Source organism: Capronia epimyces (assembly GCF_000585565.1).
Source record: "Capronia epimyces CBS 606.96 chromosome Unknown aczIQ-supercont1.1, whole genome shotgun sequence".
In the NCBI taxonomy this organism is placed as follows: domain Eukaryota; kingdom Fungi; phylum Ascomycota; class Eurotiomycetes; order Chaetothyriales; family Herpotrichiellaceae; genus Capronia; species Capronia epimyces.
Window position 1 is genome coordinate 1,787,032 of NW_006912904.1, and position 21,903 is coordinate 1,808,934.

The following is a 21,903-nucleotide window of genomic DNA, read 5'->3' on the forward strand; positions in this document are numbered from 1 at the left end:
CAGAGTATGGATATACAGTACTCCGTAGGTATACAGTAATACATGCTACGCTACGCTAGTCAGTGCTGGCAAAGATCTTGACGACGCCTTCAACACCGCCGCCAGCCCAAAGGCCTTGTCTCCCTTGCGCCTGGCTCCCTTCTCTCCATTTGACAACACTGACAAGTTTGCCGGCTGGGCTGATGTCCACCTTTCCCACGCTCTTGCCCGTCAGCACATCCCATGCCCTGACATGCCCGTCGTTCTCGCTGCCACTCAAGACCAAGCTCTCGTTGAGGGCGAAGCAGCTCTTGAGTCTCAGACTGTCATTCTTGTATCCCTCGACATTCCCCTCGGGCGGGAACGCCCTTAGACACGTCCCCTCGGTGCGGTCCATCATCCTGATCCGCCCATCGAGAGTGCCGACCAAGACGGTCCTCGCGTCCCGCGCGACGTCCAAACTCGTCACCGGGGCCGGCATGACATCGACCGTAACTCTTCCCATGCGCACATCGTAGCTTCGCAGCCTCCCGTCCACGCTGCCCGTAACGAGCTCATGCCCGTTGCCCGGCACAGCGATGCTGGCAATGCTGTCTTTGGCCTCTTCAAGAACCATGAGCGGCTTCGCATCTCGGCTCTTGACGTCCCACAGCCGCACTGATGTGTCGTCGCTGCCGCTGACCAGCACACTGTGGCCCTCCCCCGCAAACGCGACGCAGTTGATCCGACTGGTGTGTCCTTGGCTAGTATTGTTCCCAAACCGGCGCAGCGTGCCCTCGGCGTTCTGCACGTCCCAGAGAAACACGGCCCGGTCTCCTCCCACGCTCGCGAAGGTTTGGTTGTCTTGAGCCACCGCAATATCTAACACAGGGTATCCATGCGCCGCGTACTTCTGGATCGGCCTCGTGGTCGACAGCGACGCTTTCGACGCAGTGTGTGTGTCGGACGTGGGGGGTTCGGCGCGAGACAGGTGGATTTGTCGGTCCGACGAGCCTGTTAGGATATAGGTGCCGCCTAGGGACGAGAAGGTGATGGCGTTGATCGGCCCGGCGTGGGTAGTCAGCGTGTTCACGAGAGACGAGGGGAGTTTGGCTTTGGCCCTGCTCATGGTGCTGAGGGTGGTGGTGGTGGTGTTGGGATGGCGCAGGGTGTGTGGGAGGATCAAGTCAAGGCATGGAGGGGTGTTGATGGTGCGCTTACATACGAGACGTGGAGGTATGAACGCCGTGTAAGCTTAGAAGAGAAATGGAAGTGCATCCTCACCGTTCTTAGTATAGCATCGTAGAATGGGACACCGATTACGTTCGCGCGGCGAGGTCAAGACAGATGTGGATGGATTTTAAGAGGGACGGATACAGCCTGAGAGGAAATGGCAGAGGTTACAACCACAACCACCAACCACGTACCCTGGTTCTAATAAATTGAGAACTCCGTATAGTAATTGGACAACTCTACTGCTAACAGGCGTCGCCCTGGTCTTCTCGTTGCTACTGGAAAGCTAGAGAAGGGTGTTTATTGACATTTTCAGTTCCTCCTTGGATGAATCCGAGCCTATTCTGCTCCGTAGGTACGTAGTAGTATAGGACCACAGTCCCGTACAGTTGACGTTGTTGCCAGATCATGTATTATTAGTTATTGCTCCCTGCTTCAGCTCTCTCTTGCTCTCTTCTCTGCTCCTTCGCTCAAGGCGCCGGCGGCAATGAAAAGGGTAACCATGTCTGTGGTGGAAATCTTGCAAAAATTCCTTGCCGACCCGAAAGCCAACAAGAGTTGGTCGAAAAAGTTTTCAACTAGCAATGGAAGCAAACTCGGCCGAAGCCTCACTATTGAAAGGGTTAGACTCTGTACATTGTTCAAAGAAGAACGCGTGTTTCGAAAACGTACCTGTTGTGCTTATTGCCCATGCACTGGGATAAAGAAGAAAAAAGAAGTCAAGACGGAGAACGAGAGAACGGAGGCTTAAGTAGTACTGCCTGCGGCAGGCTGCTGCCTGGTCTTGGCGGCCTTAGCCGACTAGCCGAGAACGGTAAGTGCGTGTACGGAGAAACACTTGTAGCAGGCTGCAAGATGATGATACTAGTACGGTGAAGCAAAGATACTGGAAAGGTAGCTCGTTCACTGATACGGAGGCGAGGCTGAGAGGAAAGAAGACTCGAGATTGACCCAATACGAGTGGCTGGATGGACGCTCCACATCTGTGCAGAGACTCAAAAGAGTGCGGATTTGTAACGTGAGATTTGTACGCTCTGGCTTTGTCCGCGGCATTTTCGGCCGACAGCGGACGAACAAATAATGATTTTGTCTGACCGCCCATCGGAGCAGCACTCCGGGTACGATCAGAAGATTTGGACCATGTCAGACTGCTGACAAACTTGACCTGGAATGAACCAACTCTACACTGGCGAAGCGGCCGCCTTGACCATCATGAGAGATCTGATCAAGTCTTTCTCTAATTAATTACATCCATGCCTTATTCAGCGCTGGGTCAGCCTATCTACTCCATACCGCACCTTGGTCCTTTTCCATTCTTACCCCAAGGTTCGGTTTGGTTGCTGCCTACACCGGTCAGCATCAACCTCTACTACTCTTGACCCTCAATCCCTTTATTGAAGTTCAACGGAACCGCCTTGGACACCAGGCTGTCCCATCCTATCCAAAATGTCCTCCCGTCCTCCGAGTACCTCCACTTCCCCATACAATGAAGCTCTCGGGTTCGGCTCCGATCACGCCCAGGGCCCCTCCAGGAAGAAGATGCGAAAAGGAACAAGGAGTTGTTTGGAATGTCGACGGCGGAAAATCAAATGCACCTTTGAGCCTGGGAGACCCGCCATCTGCAACGAATGTTACGCTCGGGGTTCCACATGCATCGACCAAGAGCATGGAGATGTCCACGCATACTCTCAAGTGACTACAGACCTGCCGTCATATAGTTTGCGAGAGCGGGTGACCCAACTGGAAGATCTGGTGAAGCAGGTGTTGAATCGCTTGCCAGAAAAGCCGAGCAATACTTCCTCCAATTCCAACTCCGACTCTACCTCCGCCTCCGACGCAGACAGAAGCCACGTTGATGCTCAGGCTGCCGAAGTCCTCAAGAGTCTGAAAGGGTCATGGCGGCAAGCCAACGCCGGTGCAGAGGAGTCGCTTCTCCTTCCAGTCGGCCTTCGAGACGACGCCCCTGTATTGACGCTGTTCGACAATGCCGTCATCACGAGGAAAGAAAGCCAAGCCGTCGTGTCCAGAGCTCAGTATAACAAGACGAAAACCCTTCTGGCCGCACTAAACAAGTTACTACCCCCACCGCAAGATCTTGAGACCATACTAGATTCGAGCCATGAGTGGTGGGCGATCTGGAGGACAATATTCCCCGAGATGACAGACAGCCGGTGTGAAACGATCAAGGAATCTGTCTCCCATTCTTTACGTTCAGAAAAGCCGGCCGAGCTGGCCAAGATTATGCTCTGTATTGCCTTGAGTATTCATCAATTGCCGGCCGATTTCGACTGGTCTCAACTGTCAATCAAGGAGGAACCGGCGGCTCTGATGGAACGGTATATTGCCACAGTCGACAAGTTGATCACCTCGGATGACGAAATCGCCGCCACAATAGACGGCATTGAATGCATGATGCTTGAAGCCAAATATCACATCAACATGGGCCGACCAAGACGTGCCTGGCTCCTATTCCATCGCGCCATCGCGTTTGCACAACTCCTCGGTTTCCACAGATTACCCTCTCAAGTAGACAAGACATCATCGGACTATCGACGCTCAGTCGTTATCTGGTGTCACCTTATCATAGGCGACCGATATTTAGCCCTCCTACTTGGCCTTCCCTATTCGGTTGCCGATGCCTTTGTTACACCGCACATCCCTTCAGCTGCTGGCGTTTCTTCGCCAGCAGAGGCCATCGGTGGTGAAACATACGTCGCCATGATGCTCCCCATCCTCACCAGAATCAACGATAGGAATCAAAGCGTGACGCCTATGGGATACTCTGCCACATTGCGATTAGATCAGGAACTGGAGGAGTTATACGGTACCCGAGATGCTTCGTGGTGGTCTATCGACGTTATCCCGGGCATCCCTACAGAGGCACACTTTGAGCGGTTACAAGCACAGTTTCTCCATCACCAGGCCAGAGTCCTTCTTCACATGCCATTCATGCTCCGATCGTCCGCCGACAAGAGATATCAGTACTCACACTCCGCGGCTTTAGAGGGTGCGAGAGAAATGATTCGAATCTACGACGCGCTACGGACGAACAAGGACGTAGGGCCATTTATCTGCAAGTTGGTTGACTTCCAGGCCTTTACAGCCGCTATGCTACTATTGTTGAATCTCTGCGGATACGCGCAGCAGCATCGCGGGAACAGCGGGCAACCCGTCGATCTCGAGCAAGATCAAGCAGACTCCCAACTTATTGATCAAGCGGTTACACTGCTCAAACACGCAGCAACGGAACCTGGTGGTGTGGTTGCGGCGCAATCCGCGCAAGCTCTCGAAATGCTGGCTCGAGTTCGACAAGGCTGTGACGAGGCCGACCTGAAACAATGCCGAAGCGAGTCGGTTCAAGTGTCGATTCCCTACTTCGGCACCATCTCCATCGGGCTCGGCAAAAATTTCGTTCCCATCAAGCCAGGTACCTATGTGCGAGGGACAGCTGGTGCATCGTTGACCAACACCTCCAACCCAGCCAAGTGTGTATCTCACATGGGTCTCCCCACCCCTCCCTCCATATCATCCGGCAGCACACAACAGTCACCCTTGTCCACGACGATAGACAACCCACACTCCCAGGCATCAGCTCCGCAAGCTCAGCGTCTGCCCATCTACGAATCCACCACCTACATCGCCCCAGGATTGGAACATGCGTGGCCTGACTCGGACGATCCGTTTGTCACTTTTGACAGTTTCATGGCCTTTCCTTCAGGACCTTCGGACGGCATGACCGGGACGTCTGGCTTTGCTCCTCAGCCGACCTCGCAGAGTCCACATGGTAGTGCGACGCATGATCTCAATGCGGACGCCGCTGCCAGAGGCCTTGGCCATGTCCCAGGACAGGGGTATTCATTCGGGTCAAACCCTTTCGGCCAGGTACCAGTGGATCTCGATCAAGGCTGGAACTGGTTTGGAGTTGACGCTCCATCGTCATAATCATTTCTATCGTCAAAATACCTATTCGTTCCCGTACCGAGGGACTTATAAACAGTGACCCGTGCGGGATTGGAGGGGAGGGGCGTTGATGATGAAAGAATGAGGTAGTGGGTGTATCACGACTACGATCTAAAAGATAGTGGGTAGAGCATATGGAATGGTATATGCACATATAATAAACTCGGCAGTATGGTGGGCGGACTTGTACCAAAGGTTGGACCTTGGAGCGCGCGGCAGTATGGTGGGCGGATTTATACCAAAGGTTGGATCTCGCGCGCACGGCAGTTTGGATGGCCTAACTAAGGCTTGGGCGTCAATTCCAACCATGTCCCATGTCCATGTCCAGCGAGCTACAGTATAGTAGCTACCATGTAACATGTTATGTAACATTAACATTGGATATCTCCATCTCCCGCAGCTCGACGAAGGATTCTTTTCCTACTTCTACTTCTGCTTCTACTTCTCGAAGCGCGTGTTCACGATGCCATCGAGCAAAACACTATATACATAATACTATATGGCGCTCGAATTGAATTCGAATGACCAGACCAAACCAAGACGTATTGTATTGATTTGATTTCAAAGTTTGTATTGTGTTGGTATTGTTGAACCCTCCCGATCCAATTGTCTACAGACGTATGTCCCGACATTCTAGACACAAGGCGACTGAGTCGGCAGTCCAGTTCCATTAAGTTTCTCATTATCATATATCCATGTGTACCCGTAACCCATAACCCGTATCCTTGACCATAATCCTTGTAGAAGTAGATCCGCGCAATGCCATGTATGGTTAGCCAACCTAGTCATTAAACCCGATCCTGATCCCAAGCCCCTGAAAACCCAATCGGTGAGTCTGAGCAGTCGTGCGCGTGCGCGTGCGCATCCGTATTCGTCCGTCCTGTGGTGAGATGGTCCGCGCCGCGCCACGCTATGCTATGCCAAAGGTTGTGTAAGAAGTGTTGATTTGGAAATAGATGAATGGGAAAGGGAAAGAGCCCTCGATCTGGCCGAGGGGGTGATTTCCGTTGAAGAGTAAATGTGTGTGTGTGTGTGTGTGTGTGTGTGTGTGTGTGTGTGTGGAGAAGGAGAGAGAAAATGGTTGCTCTGAAGGTGGTAGCGGTGTTGATGTGACTCCTGTAGGTTTTGATGACAATTTTGCTGATCGGTCGGTGCGTGTCGAAGTGTCGTGGCGTTGGTCAGTGAAGTAGTGAACGGCGAGATCATTGCATTCAGAACCACCTGCGACCCCAAGGGCGACCACCGCCACCGCCGCGACCAGTCCAACCCGACCACCCACTACTGCCCTGCCCCCAGCCACTGCCTCCCGCAGTGTTCCAAGACCCACTGTTGCCCCATGACCCAGTTACAGCTGACGCTTGTGTGGCTGTCACAGCTGGAGCGGTTGTGGCAGGGGTGGTTGCGGTTTCGACTGGTGCGGTTGTGACCACGGCAGTGGTGGTGTAAGCGGTTTGCAACGTACTTGAGATTGGGGTCGTTGCTTCGGACGTAGGGTTCGCCGTCGACCCAGCATTTCCTGAAGTGACGGCGGCAGTTGTGCTTTGGCCCGTAGTCTGCGTTGCGGCACCGTTCGCGGTGTAGACTTTCAGGCTGTTGATGAGCCAGTATGTGTCCTGGAAGGCTGATGGGTTGTTCTGCACAAAGGCCTGACAGGTAGATCCTTGGCTGGAGCACGTTGCGTCTGTCGACCAGACATTGCCGGCCCAATCCCCACAGAAGGTAACGTCAAAGACAAGTTGTTGGTTCTTGACCTTGTCATCGATGTCGCAGCCTCCTGTGAACTGGCCCTGAGGAAGCCCCCAGCCCGAAGGATCTGGGTTGCCGCTCGAGATATCGGCAGGGATACCGCCTCGGGGGAAGAACCAGATGCTGATGGCTTCACTGGTCCATTCGGTCGCATAGACACCACCGTTGTCGGAGTTGAAACCACTGCCGAAACTGCTCGAGTCTCCGCTGCGAATGGAACAGCCGGCATTGGTGGCTTGATCGGCAGCATTGACGTCGCAGTTGGCCGTCTCCAGACTACCAGAGAACGCTCCCGTGTTGGTGATGGAGCATCCAGAATCTGTGTGCATGGCCATGTTGTTCGTTGTCTGACTGTTGACGCCTTCGATGATGTCGATTTCTCCGCTGTAAGGCCAGTCGGGGCCGAGCAGCCAGAATGCTGGCCACGTACCACAAGCGCCCGCTGGCATGTGAGCAAGATCGAGGATGATCAGACCATGGTTGTATGACTTCTTGCTGCTTATTCGAATACTGTCTCGACCACTCCCAGAGGCAACGTTGGTAGAATCCACTCCCATATACACTGCACCATTGTCGATCTTGTATAAACCGGAGCTTTGGGCTTCGTCTTGTGTGATGTAGTTGACGTAGCCGTTTGTGGGGTCGGCACCCTGCTGAGGTCAGTCTTTTGGCGCCCATGGAAAGAATCCAGAACACATACCGTGTAGAAGTCGAACATGGAAGCAAAGGACGATGACGAGTAGTCATCTTCGAGCACGTACGAAGCTGTCGCTGTTGTTGCCGCCAGAAGTGCCAAGGTAGGGATTGAGACACGCATTCTGCCTGATTTGCAAGTACAACGCAGGCCAAGTTTGGAAGAAAGCGATTGCAAATGCAGTGATTGTAGGAGCAAGTCTTGCAGGACGCCATAACGAAGCTAATGGACGGCATTGATATATACTCGGCGACAAGCGTGGGAGATGGCCAGCACAACGAGGCTGGTTAAAGGTGACGATGGCAAAGCCGGCATCAAAATCACGAAAATGCGAATGCTGGGAAACGCCCTGTTGACGCTCGGACACGTTTGACCGAGGCGATCCAGGTACACGGGCAAGCCAGAGAGCCAACAGCGGTTGAGGAAGAGTATAGAAGAGGAGTGATGTTGGTCAGAGCCACCATGTGGTTGGATGTGCTCAGACATGACTGTGCCTCGAGCCCAAGGTGGTGGAAGGCTGGGAATCCTCCGGGGCTAACTTTGAGATAGACGAGAGGCCGGAACACCACCGCTATGGCCATGGGGGAGAACCAGAAGCTCGGATTGCATGGCCCCAATGTAACCCGACCAATGACGAGTTGATGTCGTACGTGAAGACCACTGCAGAGTAGTCAGGTGTCCTATCCCTACTACTAGTACCGAGTGGTAGTCAAGTCAAAGCTTGACTGCCATCGCAGTCACAGTTCGTGCGGTATCAGCGTACCTACAGTGTAGGCAGAGTTTGTGAGAGGGACTGGACAGCGAGTCAGGCGCACTCCGGCCACCACATCTCTGTTTGTCTCCGTAAGCAACAAGGAGATTTTCTTAGGTCGGCTCCGCCTCAAAGAGAGCCAGCATTGTCTGAGCTGGACCTGGACCACCTTTGATTTCACCTACACATGGACCGTTCAGCAGCTTACCGGTGGTGAGAGGCCGCGTCATGACTGGCCCTGGCCTGGTCGCTGGCCTCGATGAATGGACGATTGCCATGACCGCGGTCTGGCCATGGACAGAAGCAACTGATGGGGGCTGTGTGCACTGTGCATTTCAGCTGTACAGAGTTCAGAGTATGCTGTAGGTTGGGAACTTTGCTTGAGTCGACGGGTGTCAACAACGTCGGTCAGGGAAATTAGAGATGAGAGGTCGTCGTGGCTCTAACTCGAAACAGGAAGGCTAGGCGAAGGTCACGAGGCATACGCTCCTCGGATTGGCTGTGCACATAGTCCTCCGTACAGCCTTGTTCCACCTACTATCAAACCATCAACCCGCGTTCCTCTCTATGATTAAACCGTTCTTCCTCTGGAACGCCTGTCCCTCCTCCGTCTCGAACATCTCACCTCTTTGCTCAGGTTCCTGCTCATTGCTCATGCTCATGCTTACTGATGGTTGCGTGGACGGATGCTCGCCCGCTCGCCCGCCGTCGATTTCTTTGGATGCCCGTGCGAGCCTTAAGCCCCGTCACCGCTCCGTCTGCCCGCGCAACCGTGCGACGCGTGCCCAGCTGTGATCAATGCTCGACCGTCAGCCACCTCAACCTCTTTGATTTCCAGAGGAGCCCTCATCAGGTGCTTGAATCAGCTTACCCAGCTTACGCCTCCGACGTACTGCCTGCGTACGACTTGCGTGGAGGATACGAAGTCCGACGCTGCGCAAAGCAGGCTACAACCCTACAACCTGAGGTTCTTGTATCTAGGCCCAAGAGTACTCCCACGGGAATGTCAATAAATGATTTCTTGTTTGCTCATCCGCGGAGCAATCGTTACGGCCACATGATCAAGGCTAACGATCGGGCAAGTGTGCAAACAGATCATCACCTAATACATTCCCACCCCTCGAGATCTCTGCTCGCTTTACGTCTTTCTCGTGCTCTCGTTGGTCTGTCCTATTGGATGCAATCTGCTAAGCTGTGGAGAGGAACGTGCTGTGTAGCCAGCCACTAAACATGCCACCGAAGAATGGAGCTGAGTTATAGGGCGGAGAAGCGAAGGCAAAAATTCAGACTTTCGCTCCGATATTTATGAGATTTGCGTTACCCTAACTCGTGTCCTATATACCAGGACCCTCACTTTTCCAGGACTGAAAAATCGGTTGGTACCGAAGAGTTGGCGCAGTGGGACATGGTTGCATAACACTTGTCCAAGGATGTCCAATATGTTGGATCTCAAAATAAGACAATCTGTTTCCTGCGTACCTCAATCAATCCTGCGTTGCAGAGAAGTCGCCGAGTAGGCACCAAGAGCGTGCAAGTTTGGCATTTAATCTGTTCAGAAAATCGTGTCTCGTCACTCTTCTATCGCTTAACACTTTTGCTTCAAATTCCAACCTGCCTTGTACACCCGGCCACAGGCGAGGAGAATTGCTCCCACGACCGTGCTGAAGCCCAGACACAACTGCGCGACCAAATAACCGCCTCTTCCACCACCATTTGTTGACAATAACACGCCTGCCACGGGCGGGCCTGCAAGACCAGAAAAGCTAAACACGGAAAAGGCCATGCCCATCCGCATGCCATTTTTACTCATATCGGTGGTCAGACTCGAAACCGTGGTTGGGAAGAGGCACTGAAAAGCGCCGGCAGAGAAGCCAAAGAAGATGGAGAAAACGTACATGCCCGGTTGGGAATCGATGGCGATCCAGACAAAACCGAACAAGGCGTGGATGAGGAGTAGAGGGACCATCGTATTCAGTGGCCCCAGAAACCGGTCCGTGATGTACCCGGTCACCAGACGCATTGGGATCCCGGCCGCGTTGAAGACAATGAGCATGGTCAATGAGTCGGAATAGCTCATGCCGATGATGGAGCGGCCGTAGGAGGCGAGGTAATAATAGGTGAAGAACAGTCCGCCAAAGACAAAGGACATTCCGACCACGACGCACACATACGGTACCTCCAAGAAGGCCCTCAATTCGACGATCGGGCCGGCTTTGCGAGGAGGGAGCCTCGGACGCATGAAGGCCAGCGCGGTTCCGAGCAATGCCAGATTCACAAAGCCCAATACCCTCACGGTCCAAGCGAAGCCAATCTTGGGTAGAAGTTGTCGCACAATGATGGGATACACCGCGCCGCCTGCGGAATTGCCGGTGGTGACGATGGCGACGGCCACGCCCCGGTTTTTGTTGAAGTAGGTTGTCACCAAGCCCAGGGCTGGACAGAAGAATATTCCGCTACCGAGTCCCGTGCAGATGCCCTGGGCAAGGACGAGCTGCCAGAATACCTTACAGAGACTGGTCATGAAGATGCCGGTGACTTGAATCACGGATCCAATGAACAACGTTGGGATGAACAATCCGGCATCCAGCGCCCGCCCGGAAACGGCGCTCGCGACGAAGACGAGCCAGAGCTGGACCGATCCGATCCAGGCTATCGTTGACTGGGACTCTCCCAACGTCCCGGTATAGTAGCTTTGGAAGGCGCCGAAGGAGTTGATGTAGCCCCTGCAAGAAAAGAGGTCAATGGCTGGTTCTTCGATGCCCTCCAAGTCATGATTTCCACGTTCCGACGTGGTCACTTGCGACCGACCGACTTACCAGGTACAGAAGCAGACAATCCATGCCATTGCCACCTGGGTCCATGCTTTCAACCCACCGTCCGGAGGAGGGCCAGGGTCTACAATGTCTCGATTTGTGAGCCGGGTTGCGACCCTGCTGAGAACATTGCTGGCGACTTGCTTCAATTCCGGCAGAGTGCCTCGAGACGTCTGCTTGACGAGGACCAGTTTCCCCACGCGCTCCCCTTCCGGGCCAACGCACGCTATGACATCGACATCTTTCTCGGACTCTGCAATCTCCCGGCGGGACATACTGGCCGTCGGTTCTTTGCATTCATGGGGCGACAATGCGGTTGGGTTGGCCCTTGGATGTTAACAGGATGTGAGACTGTAGGATGGGAAACCCGCATTCGACGTGAAATACCCCTCAAAGACAAAACAACACAATCGCAAGGCGATAAGGCAGACAGACATGGCGGATACCTTTTGGATACCTGTTGGATACCTGTTCTCCAACACAAGGCCGGGTCAGAGCCTCCTCAAACTAAAACTCGGTCTTGATAATAATTCGCTGAGACGCCTGCGAAATTGGGGTTGAGGTCCAAGACACCTCTCATCGGTGCCGGATACCCGATCAATCTGCACTGTGGAAGGGCGTACGGCTTGGGTACCCACTGCCAGCGGAGAGTTGTTGGCATCCAATGCGCTTCTGCAAGGCTACAATGTGTGTTGTACCGGTCACCAGATAGCTGGTAGACAGACGCCTTGTCTTGTTGGTGTCTTCCACGAGGAACACATCTCCCGGTCCAGCGGTGAGAGGTGAGACCAACTTTCTGTAGTAGTCCGCGTCTGCGGGCAAGGAGGGGTCTTAGGATGAGGCCTGAGGCCCTTTAGCTTCGACCAGCGCCTTCACTTCACCATCGTCAGAGCAGATCCAACGGGATTCCCCTGCTTCGGAACTTGGCCGATGGAGAATGGCCGACGTCAGATCTACAGGTGACAGGAGTACTCCGTGCAGCACAGAGTACCTGGTAGGAGAGACCGCTTCTACAAAGTACTCCATACCACTATCTCGCAAACAACACCGGGCTTGGCAACTCCTCATCGGACAAAGAAGTCCGAAACTACCTACTCCGTACATGTTGAGTATGTGCATACATGTTACCCGTGCTGAACATTGCAGTTATCACCCGCTAGGTGCCGGTACTCTAAGCGGTGACAGTGTAGGAGTCGTGCCTGTGAGACTGTCACCCTCAACAGTTGGAGCGTTTGTCAATAGAATAGTGATCATCGTTACATTCACTTTTTCTTTTCCGTGACTGGGTACGGAGTATTGAAGTACGTACCCTGATAGAAAAATGTTCATACAAGGGGAACCCTGTCTACAACCTCAATCCCCGCACCCCCGGATATCGGTAGACAACTCCTCGCCCACGCTCGCCATGTCCTCCAGCAGGCGCGCCCCCCTGGACAGGGTACAGGGTATCTAACTATGCACCTCTAGAACGTCCTCTTTATCCGTGATACAGCCCTGACTCGCATCGCTGACAAGTTTGGCGTACTTGGCCAACACGCCCCTCTTGTACCGCGGGACGGGTTTATTCTTATTCCACTCCTCACGCCTCTGAGCAAGAGTGGCGTCGTCAACCAGTAAGTCGAGCTTGCGTGTTTCGGCGTCGATGACGATCTCGTCGCCATCGCGCACCAGGCCGATCGGTCCTCCCTCCATGGCTTCGGGCACGATATGGCCGATTAAGAACCCATGGGAGCCGCCGCTGAAGCGGCCGTCCGTAATCAGCGCGACGTCTTTACCAAGACCTGCGCCCATGATGGCCGAGCTGGGCTTCAACATTTCCGGCATGCCTGGCCCACCTTTTGGCCCTTCGTAGCGGATCACCACAACAGTCTTCTCGCCTTTCTTGATCTCCCCGCGCTCAAGGGCTTCGATGAAAAGATCTTCCGCGTCGTAGACTTTAGCTTTGCCAACGAATCGTAACCCTTCTTTACCCGTGATCTTGCCCACGCTGCCGCCGGGCGCAAGACTGCCACGCAGAATCTGGATGTGACCCGTCTCTTTGATGGGTTGAGAGAATGGTTTGATGATAGTCTGGTCGCTCGGAAAATCGGGGGCTGACTCGATGTTTTTCTTGAGCGTTTGTCCCGTCACGGTTATGCTGTCGCCCTTTACAACCCCCTCCTTAATCAAGAATTTCAGGAGCGCTGGGATACCCCCAATCTGGTGTAGGTCGTTGAACACGTACTTGCCTGAGGGTTTGAGATCGGATAGGAAAGGAGTCTTGTCGCTGACGGCTTGGAAATCGTCAATGGTGAGTTTGATGCCTACGGCGTCCGCGATAGCGATCAAATGCAGTACCGCGTTCGTTGAGCCACCCGTGATCATGACCACAACCATGGCATCTTCGAAGGCCTGGCGGGTCATGATGTCGCGTGGCTTGAGATCTAGTTTGAGGAGGTTCTTGATCGCTCCACCCGCGGCCAGACATTCCAGCTGTTTCGCTTTAGACTCGGCCGGGTTGGATGAGCTGCCTGGGAGGGTCATCCCCAGCGTTTCAATGGCCGAGGCCATGGTGTTCGCGGTATACATTCCACCACACGCTCCACTCCCAGGGCAGGCGTGCCGGATAATATCGAATCGCTGCTCTTCGTCGATTTCCCCGGTGATGAATTGTCCATAAGCCTGGAACGCTGAGACAATGTCGATGTGGGCGTTGTTCTGGGTGCTCGCACAGCCAGGAGCTATCGAACCCCCGTACACCATGATCGACGGTCGATTGACACGACCCATGGCCATGAGAACACCTGGCATGTTCTTGTCACAGCCCGGGATCGAGATGTTTGCGTCGTACCATTGTCCCTCCATGACCGTCTCTATCGAGTCCGCAATGATCTCTCTGGACTGCAGACTATACCTCATGCCGGTTGTACCCATTGAGATAGCGTCCGAGACACCAATGGTGTTGAATTGCATGGGTACCAATCCGGAGTTGGCTACGCCCTTCTTGACGATATTCGACAAGTCCATCAGGTGTGCGTTGCAGGGATTACCGCTATACCACACCGAAGATATGCCCACCTGCGGCTTGTTCATGTCGGTTTCTGTCAATCCCACTGCGTATAGCATGGCCTGCGAGGCACCCTGAGACTTGGGTTGTGTAACATATTGTGAGACTCGATTGAGGCCAGTAACATCGGAGGCATTGTTGAAGCTGGGGCGGGAAGAGGAAAACAGACGACTGCTATACTGTGAGCATAGGAAATTTCGCAGAGGGAGCAGCAGCGTACCTGTTTTGTTTGTGAAGCTGCGTCCTTGCCTGCCTCAAACGCAGACTTCTGAGAGAAGCCGAGGCCCTCATGGTGATGCCGCTTCGGGGCTGCTAACTCGAAAAGATGCTGGAGAGCACGGCGCAGAAAATATGGACAAAGCCTCTCTACGTGAGAGGAGTGTTCTGTGCGAAATCTTGCAGCCTCAGGAAGCGTTGCGGTTTGACGACTCGAAGCTGCGAAGCGGTCCGTGGTCGATGTTCAATCGACAATTTAGCACCTTTTCCCCCAACACTGGCAAAGTAACAGTAATTACAGTACGGAAAATACAATGGACCCGCCGCAGTAGCCGATCGCGCCCTCGGAGCCAATGGGAGTGTCTGTAATTGCACCTTATCCGGGGAGTCTAGCCGCACTCCGGAGAGGTAGGCTGCGCCGCTTTAAACCCTGCCAGGTCGTCTATACAACCGTTTTTGGCACGGAGTACGGATGGTAGTAGTAGATGCAGTCCTACTACCTGCCATGCCACTATGACTTGGCTCGCTATCGTGGACAGGATGTACGAGAGCTGTCTGCATTTTCCTTATTCTCGTAGCCTACTAGGAGACTTTTATCTTTCATGACGCATTCGTACGAACTCCAACAGAGGATTTCGCGCAACGATACAATTACAGCCCGTGGCAATCAACAAGGTCGAACGCTATTCATCACAAGGTCTCTTCTTCCACCCATCGCAGACCGCCATCTACTTGTATTCCTTCCTTGACCCAATTCATTTCGCGGATTTCGGCCAGTTTTTTACGTCGACTCGCCCTCTTCAAGAGGCCATCGACACACTCGGCCGCCCCCTGAAACTCCCGACCTTTTTCGGGATCCCATTCGCCATCTTCATCCCCATACTTCACCCAAGCCCACTCGCACCGGGCGATACGATGAGGCGTTCTTGCTCGCAGTGTTGCTGGATCGCCCCGGGCTCCGGGCAAGGGGTCGAAAGGTAGTCTCCCTTCCAGCAGAGCATACAAAAGTACGCCCAAGGCCCAAGCATCCGTCTGCCGCCCATCGTAAGGCTGTCCCATGATGATCTCGGGAGCCGCATAGTCTTCACTCCCACATCGTGTCGTGAGTAGGGGGCTCTCCGGGGGTTCTGGTATACTACGGGAAAGACCCAAATCTGTTAAAGTTATCACGGCTCGGTCCAATGTCTGCCAATTGAGTACATCTGGATGGACTCGGATGGGGATGTTGAGTAAGACGTCTAACTCGGTCAGCCAGCGCTAAGGGATTCTTCAAAGGTTCTGAACATACTTTCCAGCTTGATATCACGGTGGACAACATACTTTTGGTGGAGATATCGGCAGGCTGAAACGAGTTCTGCAAATATTCGCCGGACCAACGGCGGTGTCAAGGCCTCTTGGTGATTGCTTGCCGCCTCAAACAAGTCCCCTCCTGGACAGTAATTCATGACAAGTAACGCACGCGCACCACCGTCATTCCCGAATGCCTTCAGATGGACCAAAGAAGGATGCCTTATCGATTTCAAGATCTCAACTTCTCGCTTCAGCCCAACTTCGATTCTTTCGGCGTCTGCTCCACCGGCTGGGCCCTGCTCCACAACTTTGACTGCGACGAGCCTTGTTGACCGAGCTTTGATACCAGCCATATTGACACTGTCCTGTCTATAGTCCACACTATCCTCATGATGATGCTTCAGTTGTCGGACTGCCAAGTAGACCTTGCTGAACGTTCCTTGACCAAGGAGACGGATGGCTTCATACGATCGAGGCTCCCCAGTAACAATGCTTCTAGCGTAGAAAATCTCCAGTTTCGGCTTTTTGGCTAGGGGCTCATCTTCCTTACCACTATCCACCTCCTCCGCAGTTGGAGGTGGCGTTAGGGGCCGGACAACAGTTTTGGCGAAACCTCTTTGCGGACCGATGTATTCTTCCCGGTGCATTGTAGTAGTTAGCTGTGAACTTTCGGCCGGGAACGCCGTAAGAGATGCGGCGACGTTCCGTGGCTTTGCCGCGGGAGGTGCATCAGGAACATAGTCGCTAACACTTCTAGGGTGGGTTTCCTCGAGGGAGGGATCATCTGAAGTATTCGACCTCGATCCCGGAGGAGGGAACTGGAGGCCTGGATAACCCTTGCGGCGAGGAGAAGCAGGTAAAAGGGAAGAGGAATGAGCAGCTGCGGTGATCTCTGTCTTCAGAGAGGATATCGAAGAACCACGGGATCTCGGCTGTGAGAAGGCCTTCCAAGATTCAGAGGCTCCCGTTGGGGAAGGCAGCGGGGTGATATCGAGCATTGCTGCAATTTGGGGCGACGAAATGACAGCACCAGGCGAAACAGAGCCGGCGGAAGAATGCAGCTGCGTTCGAACACTAGGTGCACGACGTGGAAGACTCGCTACAGAAGCACTTGCACGCAACTGTGGCTCGTACTCGACAGAGTGGGAAGATCCTGATCTCGTGAGAGCGTCGGCATCGGTCCGGATCTGTAGGCCATTCAATAAAAAGGCTGCGTCTCGATGGACGCGGAGAGAATCCGCCGATGAGGCAAATTGCGGTGCAAAGTGTGAGGTTACATGGTGGTTGATCTGGAATGCCTGAGCATTTGTTTGGTACCGTGGCTGATCCAAAGGATTAACGGCAGAGGTGGGAACGGGAGGAGTCAACAGGAACCGATCGTCTGCCCATGACTGCCCATCTGTTGTCTCGTTTTCCTCCTCCTTTGAACTCGAACGCGATTTGAATTGGGAGGACTGCAGAGGGGCGGCCCGTGGATCGGTCATGGTGTACTATGGCTGAGGCTTAGATGGCGGGCTTGCGTGAGGATGCCCAGAACGCCTTGATCCTTCATTAGCAGGCGCATGAGAGAAGTATGGTCAGAGGCGAGGGAGTCATATCGCATTCGGACTCGGTGCTAAAGAAAAGAGAGACTGGTCGCGAGGCAATAAGCATGGCCGGGTTCGATGCTTGTCTTTTCTGGCGGGCGAGCGGCTCAGAAAGAGCCAGTGGACGCAGGCTTAGGATAGAATTCAGAGCCCCGTGTCGCAAAACACGAGGTGGGATGAAACGGGCGCAGGGCTGGGGATCCCGCAAATAGAAAGAAATGGTAGCCGTGTGTGTCTCACCTCACCGTAATGCTGACGGCTTCTGTATGGCCGGCCCCAGGCCCTGGCGTCTAGTTCAGTAATGTTTCACCGTTAGGCTTTTGGCAGTTGGTTGGGCGTCACAGAGCCTCCTAGGCTTGGCAACAGAGAGTTGGATATGGCAGGGATACTATTAATTAGCCTGATTTACGTATTCTCCGTACTTCGTATTGTCTCTGCAACCACCGGTTCATGACCAAACGTCGAAGCTCAACAGTCGGTCCTCTCCTTGTGCCCCTTCCAGCCACGGCTATCGAAGCAATATCCAGGTGCGGTGGAAACCAAATGGTCTGCTGCCAGCCCTCGATTTTCAAGAACACACACACCTGAGTCAAATTGTATGGGATGAGGACCACAGTCAAGAATGGGGCCATCAGCAGCAGAGCAAAAAGGATGAGTCCCCCTCCGGCTCTCACCTGGAGCTCTACCAAGACACCCACGGTACTTCAGACCATCGTTGCTTTCCCCGCATTCGCCAAAATGCCTTAACGTTGCTTCTAGCAATCGACCCCGATCGACCTGAGTCGACTAACGTTCTCTGCTACTTTTGCCTCTGCCTAGCTTAGCGACGACTTTGACAGTGGCAAATTTTGCTTACCGCAGGCTCCGTGGTCTTCTCCTTCTACCACATCGAAAACCGGAGAGTGAATGGAAAGCAGGACCGTGGCCACCCTCTCCGCCGGGTTTTCCGCAAAAAGACTGCCTCGTGTCAGCATGCAAATAAGGTGGGAGAGACTAGGTTTTGTTTACGCGTTCATGTCAATGATGTTGACTTTCATTCGATACCGGCCCGGTTGCGTGATTATGAGTTCTGGAAAAGTTGCATAAGCCAGTGTAGGCCGGTCTCCGTCTTGGTCTTGGTGTACTGGATGGATCGAATCGGCTGTCCTGCCTCGCAAAAGATCTGTCCGGGGTGGAGCCAGACTTTGTTCCATGTCTGGCGTAGTCAAGGATACGAACGCCCAGATACCGCTCAAGTCTGGCAGTGCCACTGCTTCATGTCCATGTTCCTCGTCCTCTGACATTGTGGCTGTTGTAAAGGTCACGACAACAGGCAAGTGAAGCGATACACCTGCAGCAATCTTTGATGGTGGTCCAATGGCAAGCTCCATCTCATATCAATGCCGGTTCAGTTGAAGCTTGCGCGTACGATGAGCCTATGGCTATGCACTCCGATCAGTTGACTGGCACCGCTATAAGGCGGAAGCTGATTAAAGGTACGGATAATGGATATGGCCTTTTAACTGAGGGGTTGAACACGCACTATTCGAGGCGGCAACTCACAAGTGATTAGAGACTACCGGGTTGAGGACAGTCGGGCAGTACTTGTAGGGCAATTCCAGCCCTGCAAACGAGACCAGATGCATTGTACTTCCGGAGAGGAGGAGCCTGACTACACTCCAGAATAGAATGGTGTAGTGTAATGGTGTCGGCGCAAACAATATTGATACAGTATCCGAAGCTTGGCCTCTATTCTTCCACGTCTGACAATGGCAGCGACCTATCTGCCTGACTTCACAGACGCCCCTTTTGGACGGGTGTCCCATGAGATCCCAAAAGCTCACACTTGCCAAAGGCACTATCCAAGGGCAGGGGCAACAAAGAGAGTGGGGGATGGTGGACGATACTACGTAGAGCCAGACGCCATACCCGGATGGGGCCCTGGCCCCCAGGACAGCGAATCCATTATCGACCCAGCTACCCTTCGCGCGCGTTTCCCTCAAGCCGGGATGGGTTTGGTCGTTGTCCGAGCTGGAAGGATTCAGCAGATCAAAAGGCCGTCAACAGATTCACCTCCTGTGGCTCTGTTGACAGCAATTGCATGTAGCCCACTCAGGTCTACTGCCATACCAGATCCCGGCTCTCATCCTGACAGCGCATTTTCCCACAATAGATGTACACTAGCATACCAGCAGAGCATATGCTGTGCAGCGCATGCCGCTCTAGCGTTTCCCGTTCGAGTGGTCTAGTGGCACAATCAGAGCAGATGGAGACACAGTAGGCCCCAGAACCCTGGGACCAAGCCTGACAGCTTGACTTTTTGACGGGAGAGATCTGGCAGACAGGTGATGGACGTGGGAGGGAGATCTAGTGTAACTTGCGATGACGCAGCCATTATTGTCTGATCTTGAGAGGGCTGGTGCAAACACCATAGCATGTTGCAATGACGCAGCCATTATTGTCTGATCTGAGAGGGCTGGTGCAAACACCAGGCATGAAAGTCGTCATGGGGCTGCAAAACAAGAGCAAAAGAGAAGCGAGAAGCGTGGAGAAGGGAGTTCTTTCTGACTAGCGCCGATCGCAGAGTTGTGTGCGCAGAGCACGCAGAGCACGGAGAATCGAGCCTTTCACAGGGCTGGGAGACGGCAACTAAGGCATACATATCAGCCAGAGTCTCAACAACAAGCATGATATACCTATAATAAGACTGACGCGGTTCCGCCGGACGCCGTTCCTGTTGGTGGTCGTGTTCGTGTTCTGCTATTCGGGTAGCATGGAGACTCTTCCATTTCGATACAGCTGGATCATGAGAAGCAACGTCACTAGTAGCAATGAGGCCCAGGCTGCGCTAACGCTATTGACGACGCGCTGCTAACCTAACGATCAGGGGCTCAGGGGGCTTGCAGCCACGAGCGCAAGGAATAGTGTAGGTGTGTGTCTAGCACCATGTCTGTCATTGCTAGGTTGGGTTCAGAGTATAGGAAAAATCAGAGCAGGTATGAGTAAACGAGAGTCTGTATATCACGAGGTGATGACTGGATTCTACAGATGGAACCCATAAGCCACCGTCACATACTCTCGGCTCCTTCCTCTTGAAGCCCCTAAGCTCAGAAATTGATTTTCCGGCGCACCTGCCTCGCCTGACAGTCACCACTTGTGACTTAGGTACCTACCTCACATACTGTTTGTTCTACACGACAGGACAGCGGTAGGTGGCAGGGTTAGGTATCCAATCTATCCAGTCTCGGACTCATTACTCCTTGCTTCATCTCTCCCTACAAACCACCGTCGGCTTTCGCATCGAGGTCCACCCTCCTTTGTCTCTGGCATCATGATCCCTTGTCTACATCCACAGAGCCTTGCCGGGTTTTCCGTCACACCCAGCGCGCCGTCAGTAGCGGAGGACAAGATCCTTGACAGCTCAAGCCACAGAGTGCGGTGTGCATAGTTTAACGATCTCTTTGTTTGGCAGACCGGCGACCTCCGCAAGGAGACATCGCTTCGCCTTGCTGACGTCGCGATCCCCAGCTGCAATCCTCGGTCAAGACTTTCTCGAACGATCGTACCCTCACTGCGGTCCAAACTCCTACATCTCGCATTAGCCTCTGCTAGGACGAATGGGAATCATATCCGTGATGCAGCTCTTATTAGCCCTTATCCTCGCACTCTAGATGTTCCACAGATGACGACCGGCTCGCCAGCCCTAACTGCTCAGTCACCCGTCATACTGGGGCTGAAGAAGACCAAGCAATATACAACCCAGTTCATCATAACATCATTCAGTCACCAGACCCAAATAAAAACTAAGACTTGTGTCTGGCGAGTGGCTTGGTTATCCGCCAGTTGTCTTGCAGATAGTCAAGACCATTCTCCACTGTCGCACCGGCGTTTCTACCACCGATCTTCTATATGACCTGTCACATCCTGATAACCCGCTCAGCTCGAGAAGGATCATTTCGAATCGCGACATGGGCTGGCTGCGTTGGCCCTGTGATCTTTGAGAGCTACCGCTGCATCAGATACACCCAAGTTTTCAGTTGTTTACTCACCATATGCAATGTCACACTTGTTCGTGCGATTGTGGAAGTGGATCCATATTGATACTCTCTCCCTGACATCCAAAAATGGCCCATAAAACGGCTAGGCATGCAATCTCTGAACCTATGTTTAGACAAGGGCTCCTTACACTCCAAGAAGCATGTCCGACAGAAATTCAGAGAAGGACCAAACACGGAGTAGATTGACCAGGGGTGTGTCATTGCCCATGCCTCCCCTGGCCGCGCAGCAGCCACCCCATGGAAAGATGACATCGACGAGGCATAAAGAGGACCCGGTAAGCTGGGTAATCTCCACCCTCGAGGACGTCGACATTTCCTGAAAGAGATTTTGAAGCAAACCTCGGGAGCTCCTTGAGTGAAACAGCTCTCGGGGCCCGGACTGCCCGTCATCTAGGCTCATCCAGGTCCGATTGGGTGCGATATTCAGTTATTGTCCTCTCCTTTCACCCGTTACGGTCTCTGATCCGAAAATGTCCAAAGTGCTGTGGACCTCAACCTTAAGTGGAGACGCTTGATTGAGATCTCGCCGCGAGGACAAGACGAAGCAGCGCAGAGATAAATTTGTCATATTGA

General features: G+C 53.4%; 7 protein-coding genes across 7 annotated transcripts; 1 reads left to right on the top strand and 6 right to left on the bottom strand.

The window, feature by feature from the left end:
* Window positions 1-55: 55 nt before the first annotated feature.
* Window positions 56-1,087, bottom strand: A1O3_00669 (uncharacterized protein; the record flags this gene model as incomplete). Its single annotated transcript, XM_007730819.1, has 1 exon — window positions 56-1,087. The coding sequence occupies one exon, from the start codon at window positions 1,085-1,087 to the stop codon at window positions 56-58; it is 1,032 nt and encodes a 343-aa protein (XP_007729009.1).
* Window positions 1,088-2,637: 1,550 nt separating this feature from the next.
* On the top strand, window positions 2,638-5,133 carry A1O3_00670 (uncharacterized protein; the record flags this gene model as incomplete). Its single annotated transcript, XM_007730820.1, has 1 exon — window positions 2,638-5,133. The coding sequence occupies one exon, from the start codon at window positions 2,638-2,640 to the stop codon at window positions 5,131-5,133; it is 2,496 nt and encodes an 831-aa protein (XP_007729010.1).
* A 1,229-nt stretch (window positions 5,134-6,362) lies between these two features.
* A1O3_00671 (endo-1,3(4)-beta-glucanase) lies at window positions 6,363-7,714 on the bottom strand (the record flags this gene model as incomplete). Its single annotated transcript, XM_007730821.1, has 2 exons — window positions 6,363-7,547; window positions 7,598-7,714. 2 exons carry the CDS (start codon window positions 7,712-7,714, stop codon window positions 6,363-6,365), a joined length of 1,302 nt encoding a protein of 433 aa, XP_007729011.1.
* A 2,213-nt stretch (window positions 7,715-9,927) lies between these two features.
* Window positions 9,928-11,430, bottom strand: A1O3_00672 (uncharacterized protein; the record flags this gene model as incomplete). The annotated part of the gene is made up of 2 exons (XM_007730822.1): window positions 9,928-11,065; window positions 11,159-11,430. 2 exons carry the CDS (start codon window positions 11,428-11,430, stop codon window positions 9,928-9,930), a joined length of 1,410 nt encoding a protein of 469 aa, XP_007729012.1.
* A 1,174-nt stretch (window positions 11,431-12,604) lies between these two features.
* Window positions 12,605-14,260, bottom strand: A1O3_00673 (dihydroxy-acid dehydratase, mitochondrial; the record flags this gene model as incomplete). The annotated part of the gene is made up of 1 exon (XM_007730823.1): window positions 12,605-14,260. One exon carries the CDS (start codon window positions 14,258-14,260, stop codon window positions 12,605-12,607), a length of 1,656 nt encoding a protein of 551 aa, XP_007729013.1.
* Window positions 14,261-15,107: 847 nt separating this feature from the next.
* Window positions 15,108-17,191, bottom strand: A1O3_00674 (CAMK protein kinase; the record flags this gene model as incomplete). The annotated part of the gene is made up of 2 exons (XM_007730824.1): window positions 15,108-15,655; window positions 15,706-17,191. The coding sequence occupies 2 exons, from the start codon at window positions 17,189-17,191 to the stop codon at window positions 15,108-15,110; spliced, it is 2,034 nt and encodes a 677-aa protein (XP_007729014.1).
* A 1,106-nt stretch (window positions 17,192-18,297) lies between these two features.
* On the bottom strand, window positions 18,298-18,576 carry A1O3_00675 (uncharacterized protein; the record flags this gene model as incomplete). Its single annotated transcript, XM_007730825.1, has 1 exon — window positions 18,298-18,576. The coding sequence occupies one exon, from the start codon at window positions 18,574-18,576 to the stop codon at window positions 18,298-18,300; it is 279 nt and encodes a 92-aa protein (XP_007729015.1).
* Window positions 18,577-21,903: the final 3,327 nt, after the last annotated feature.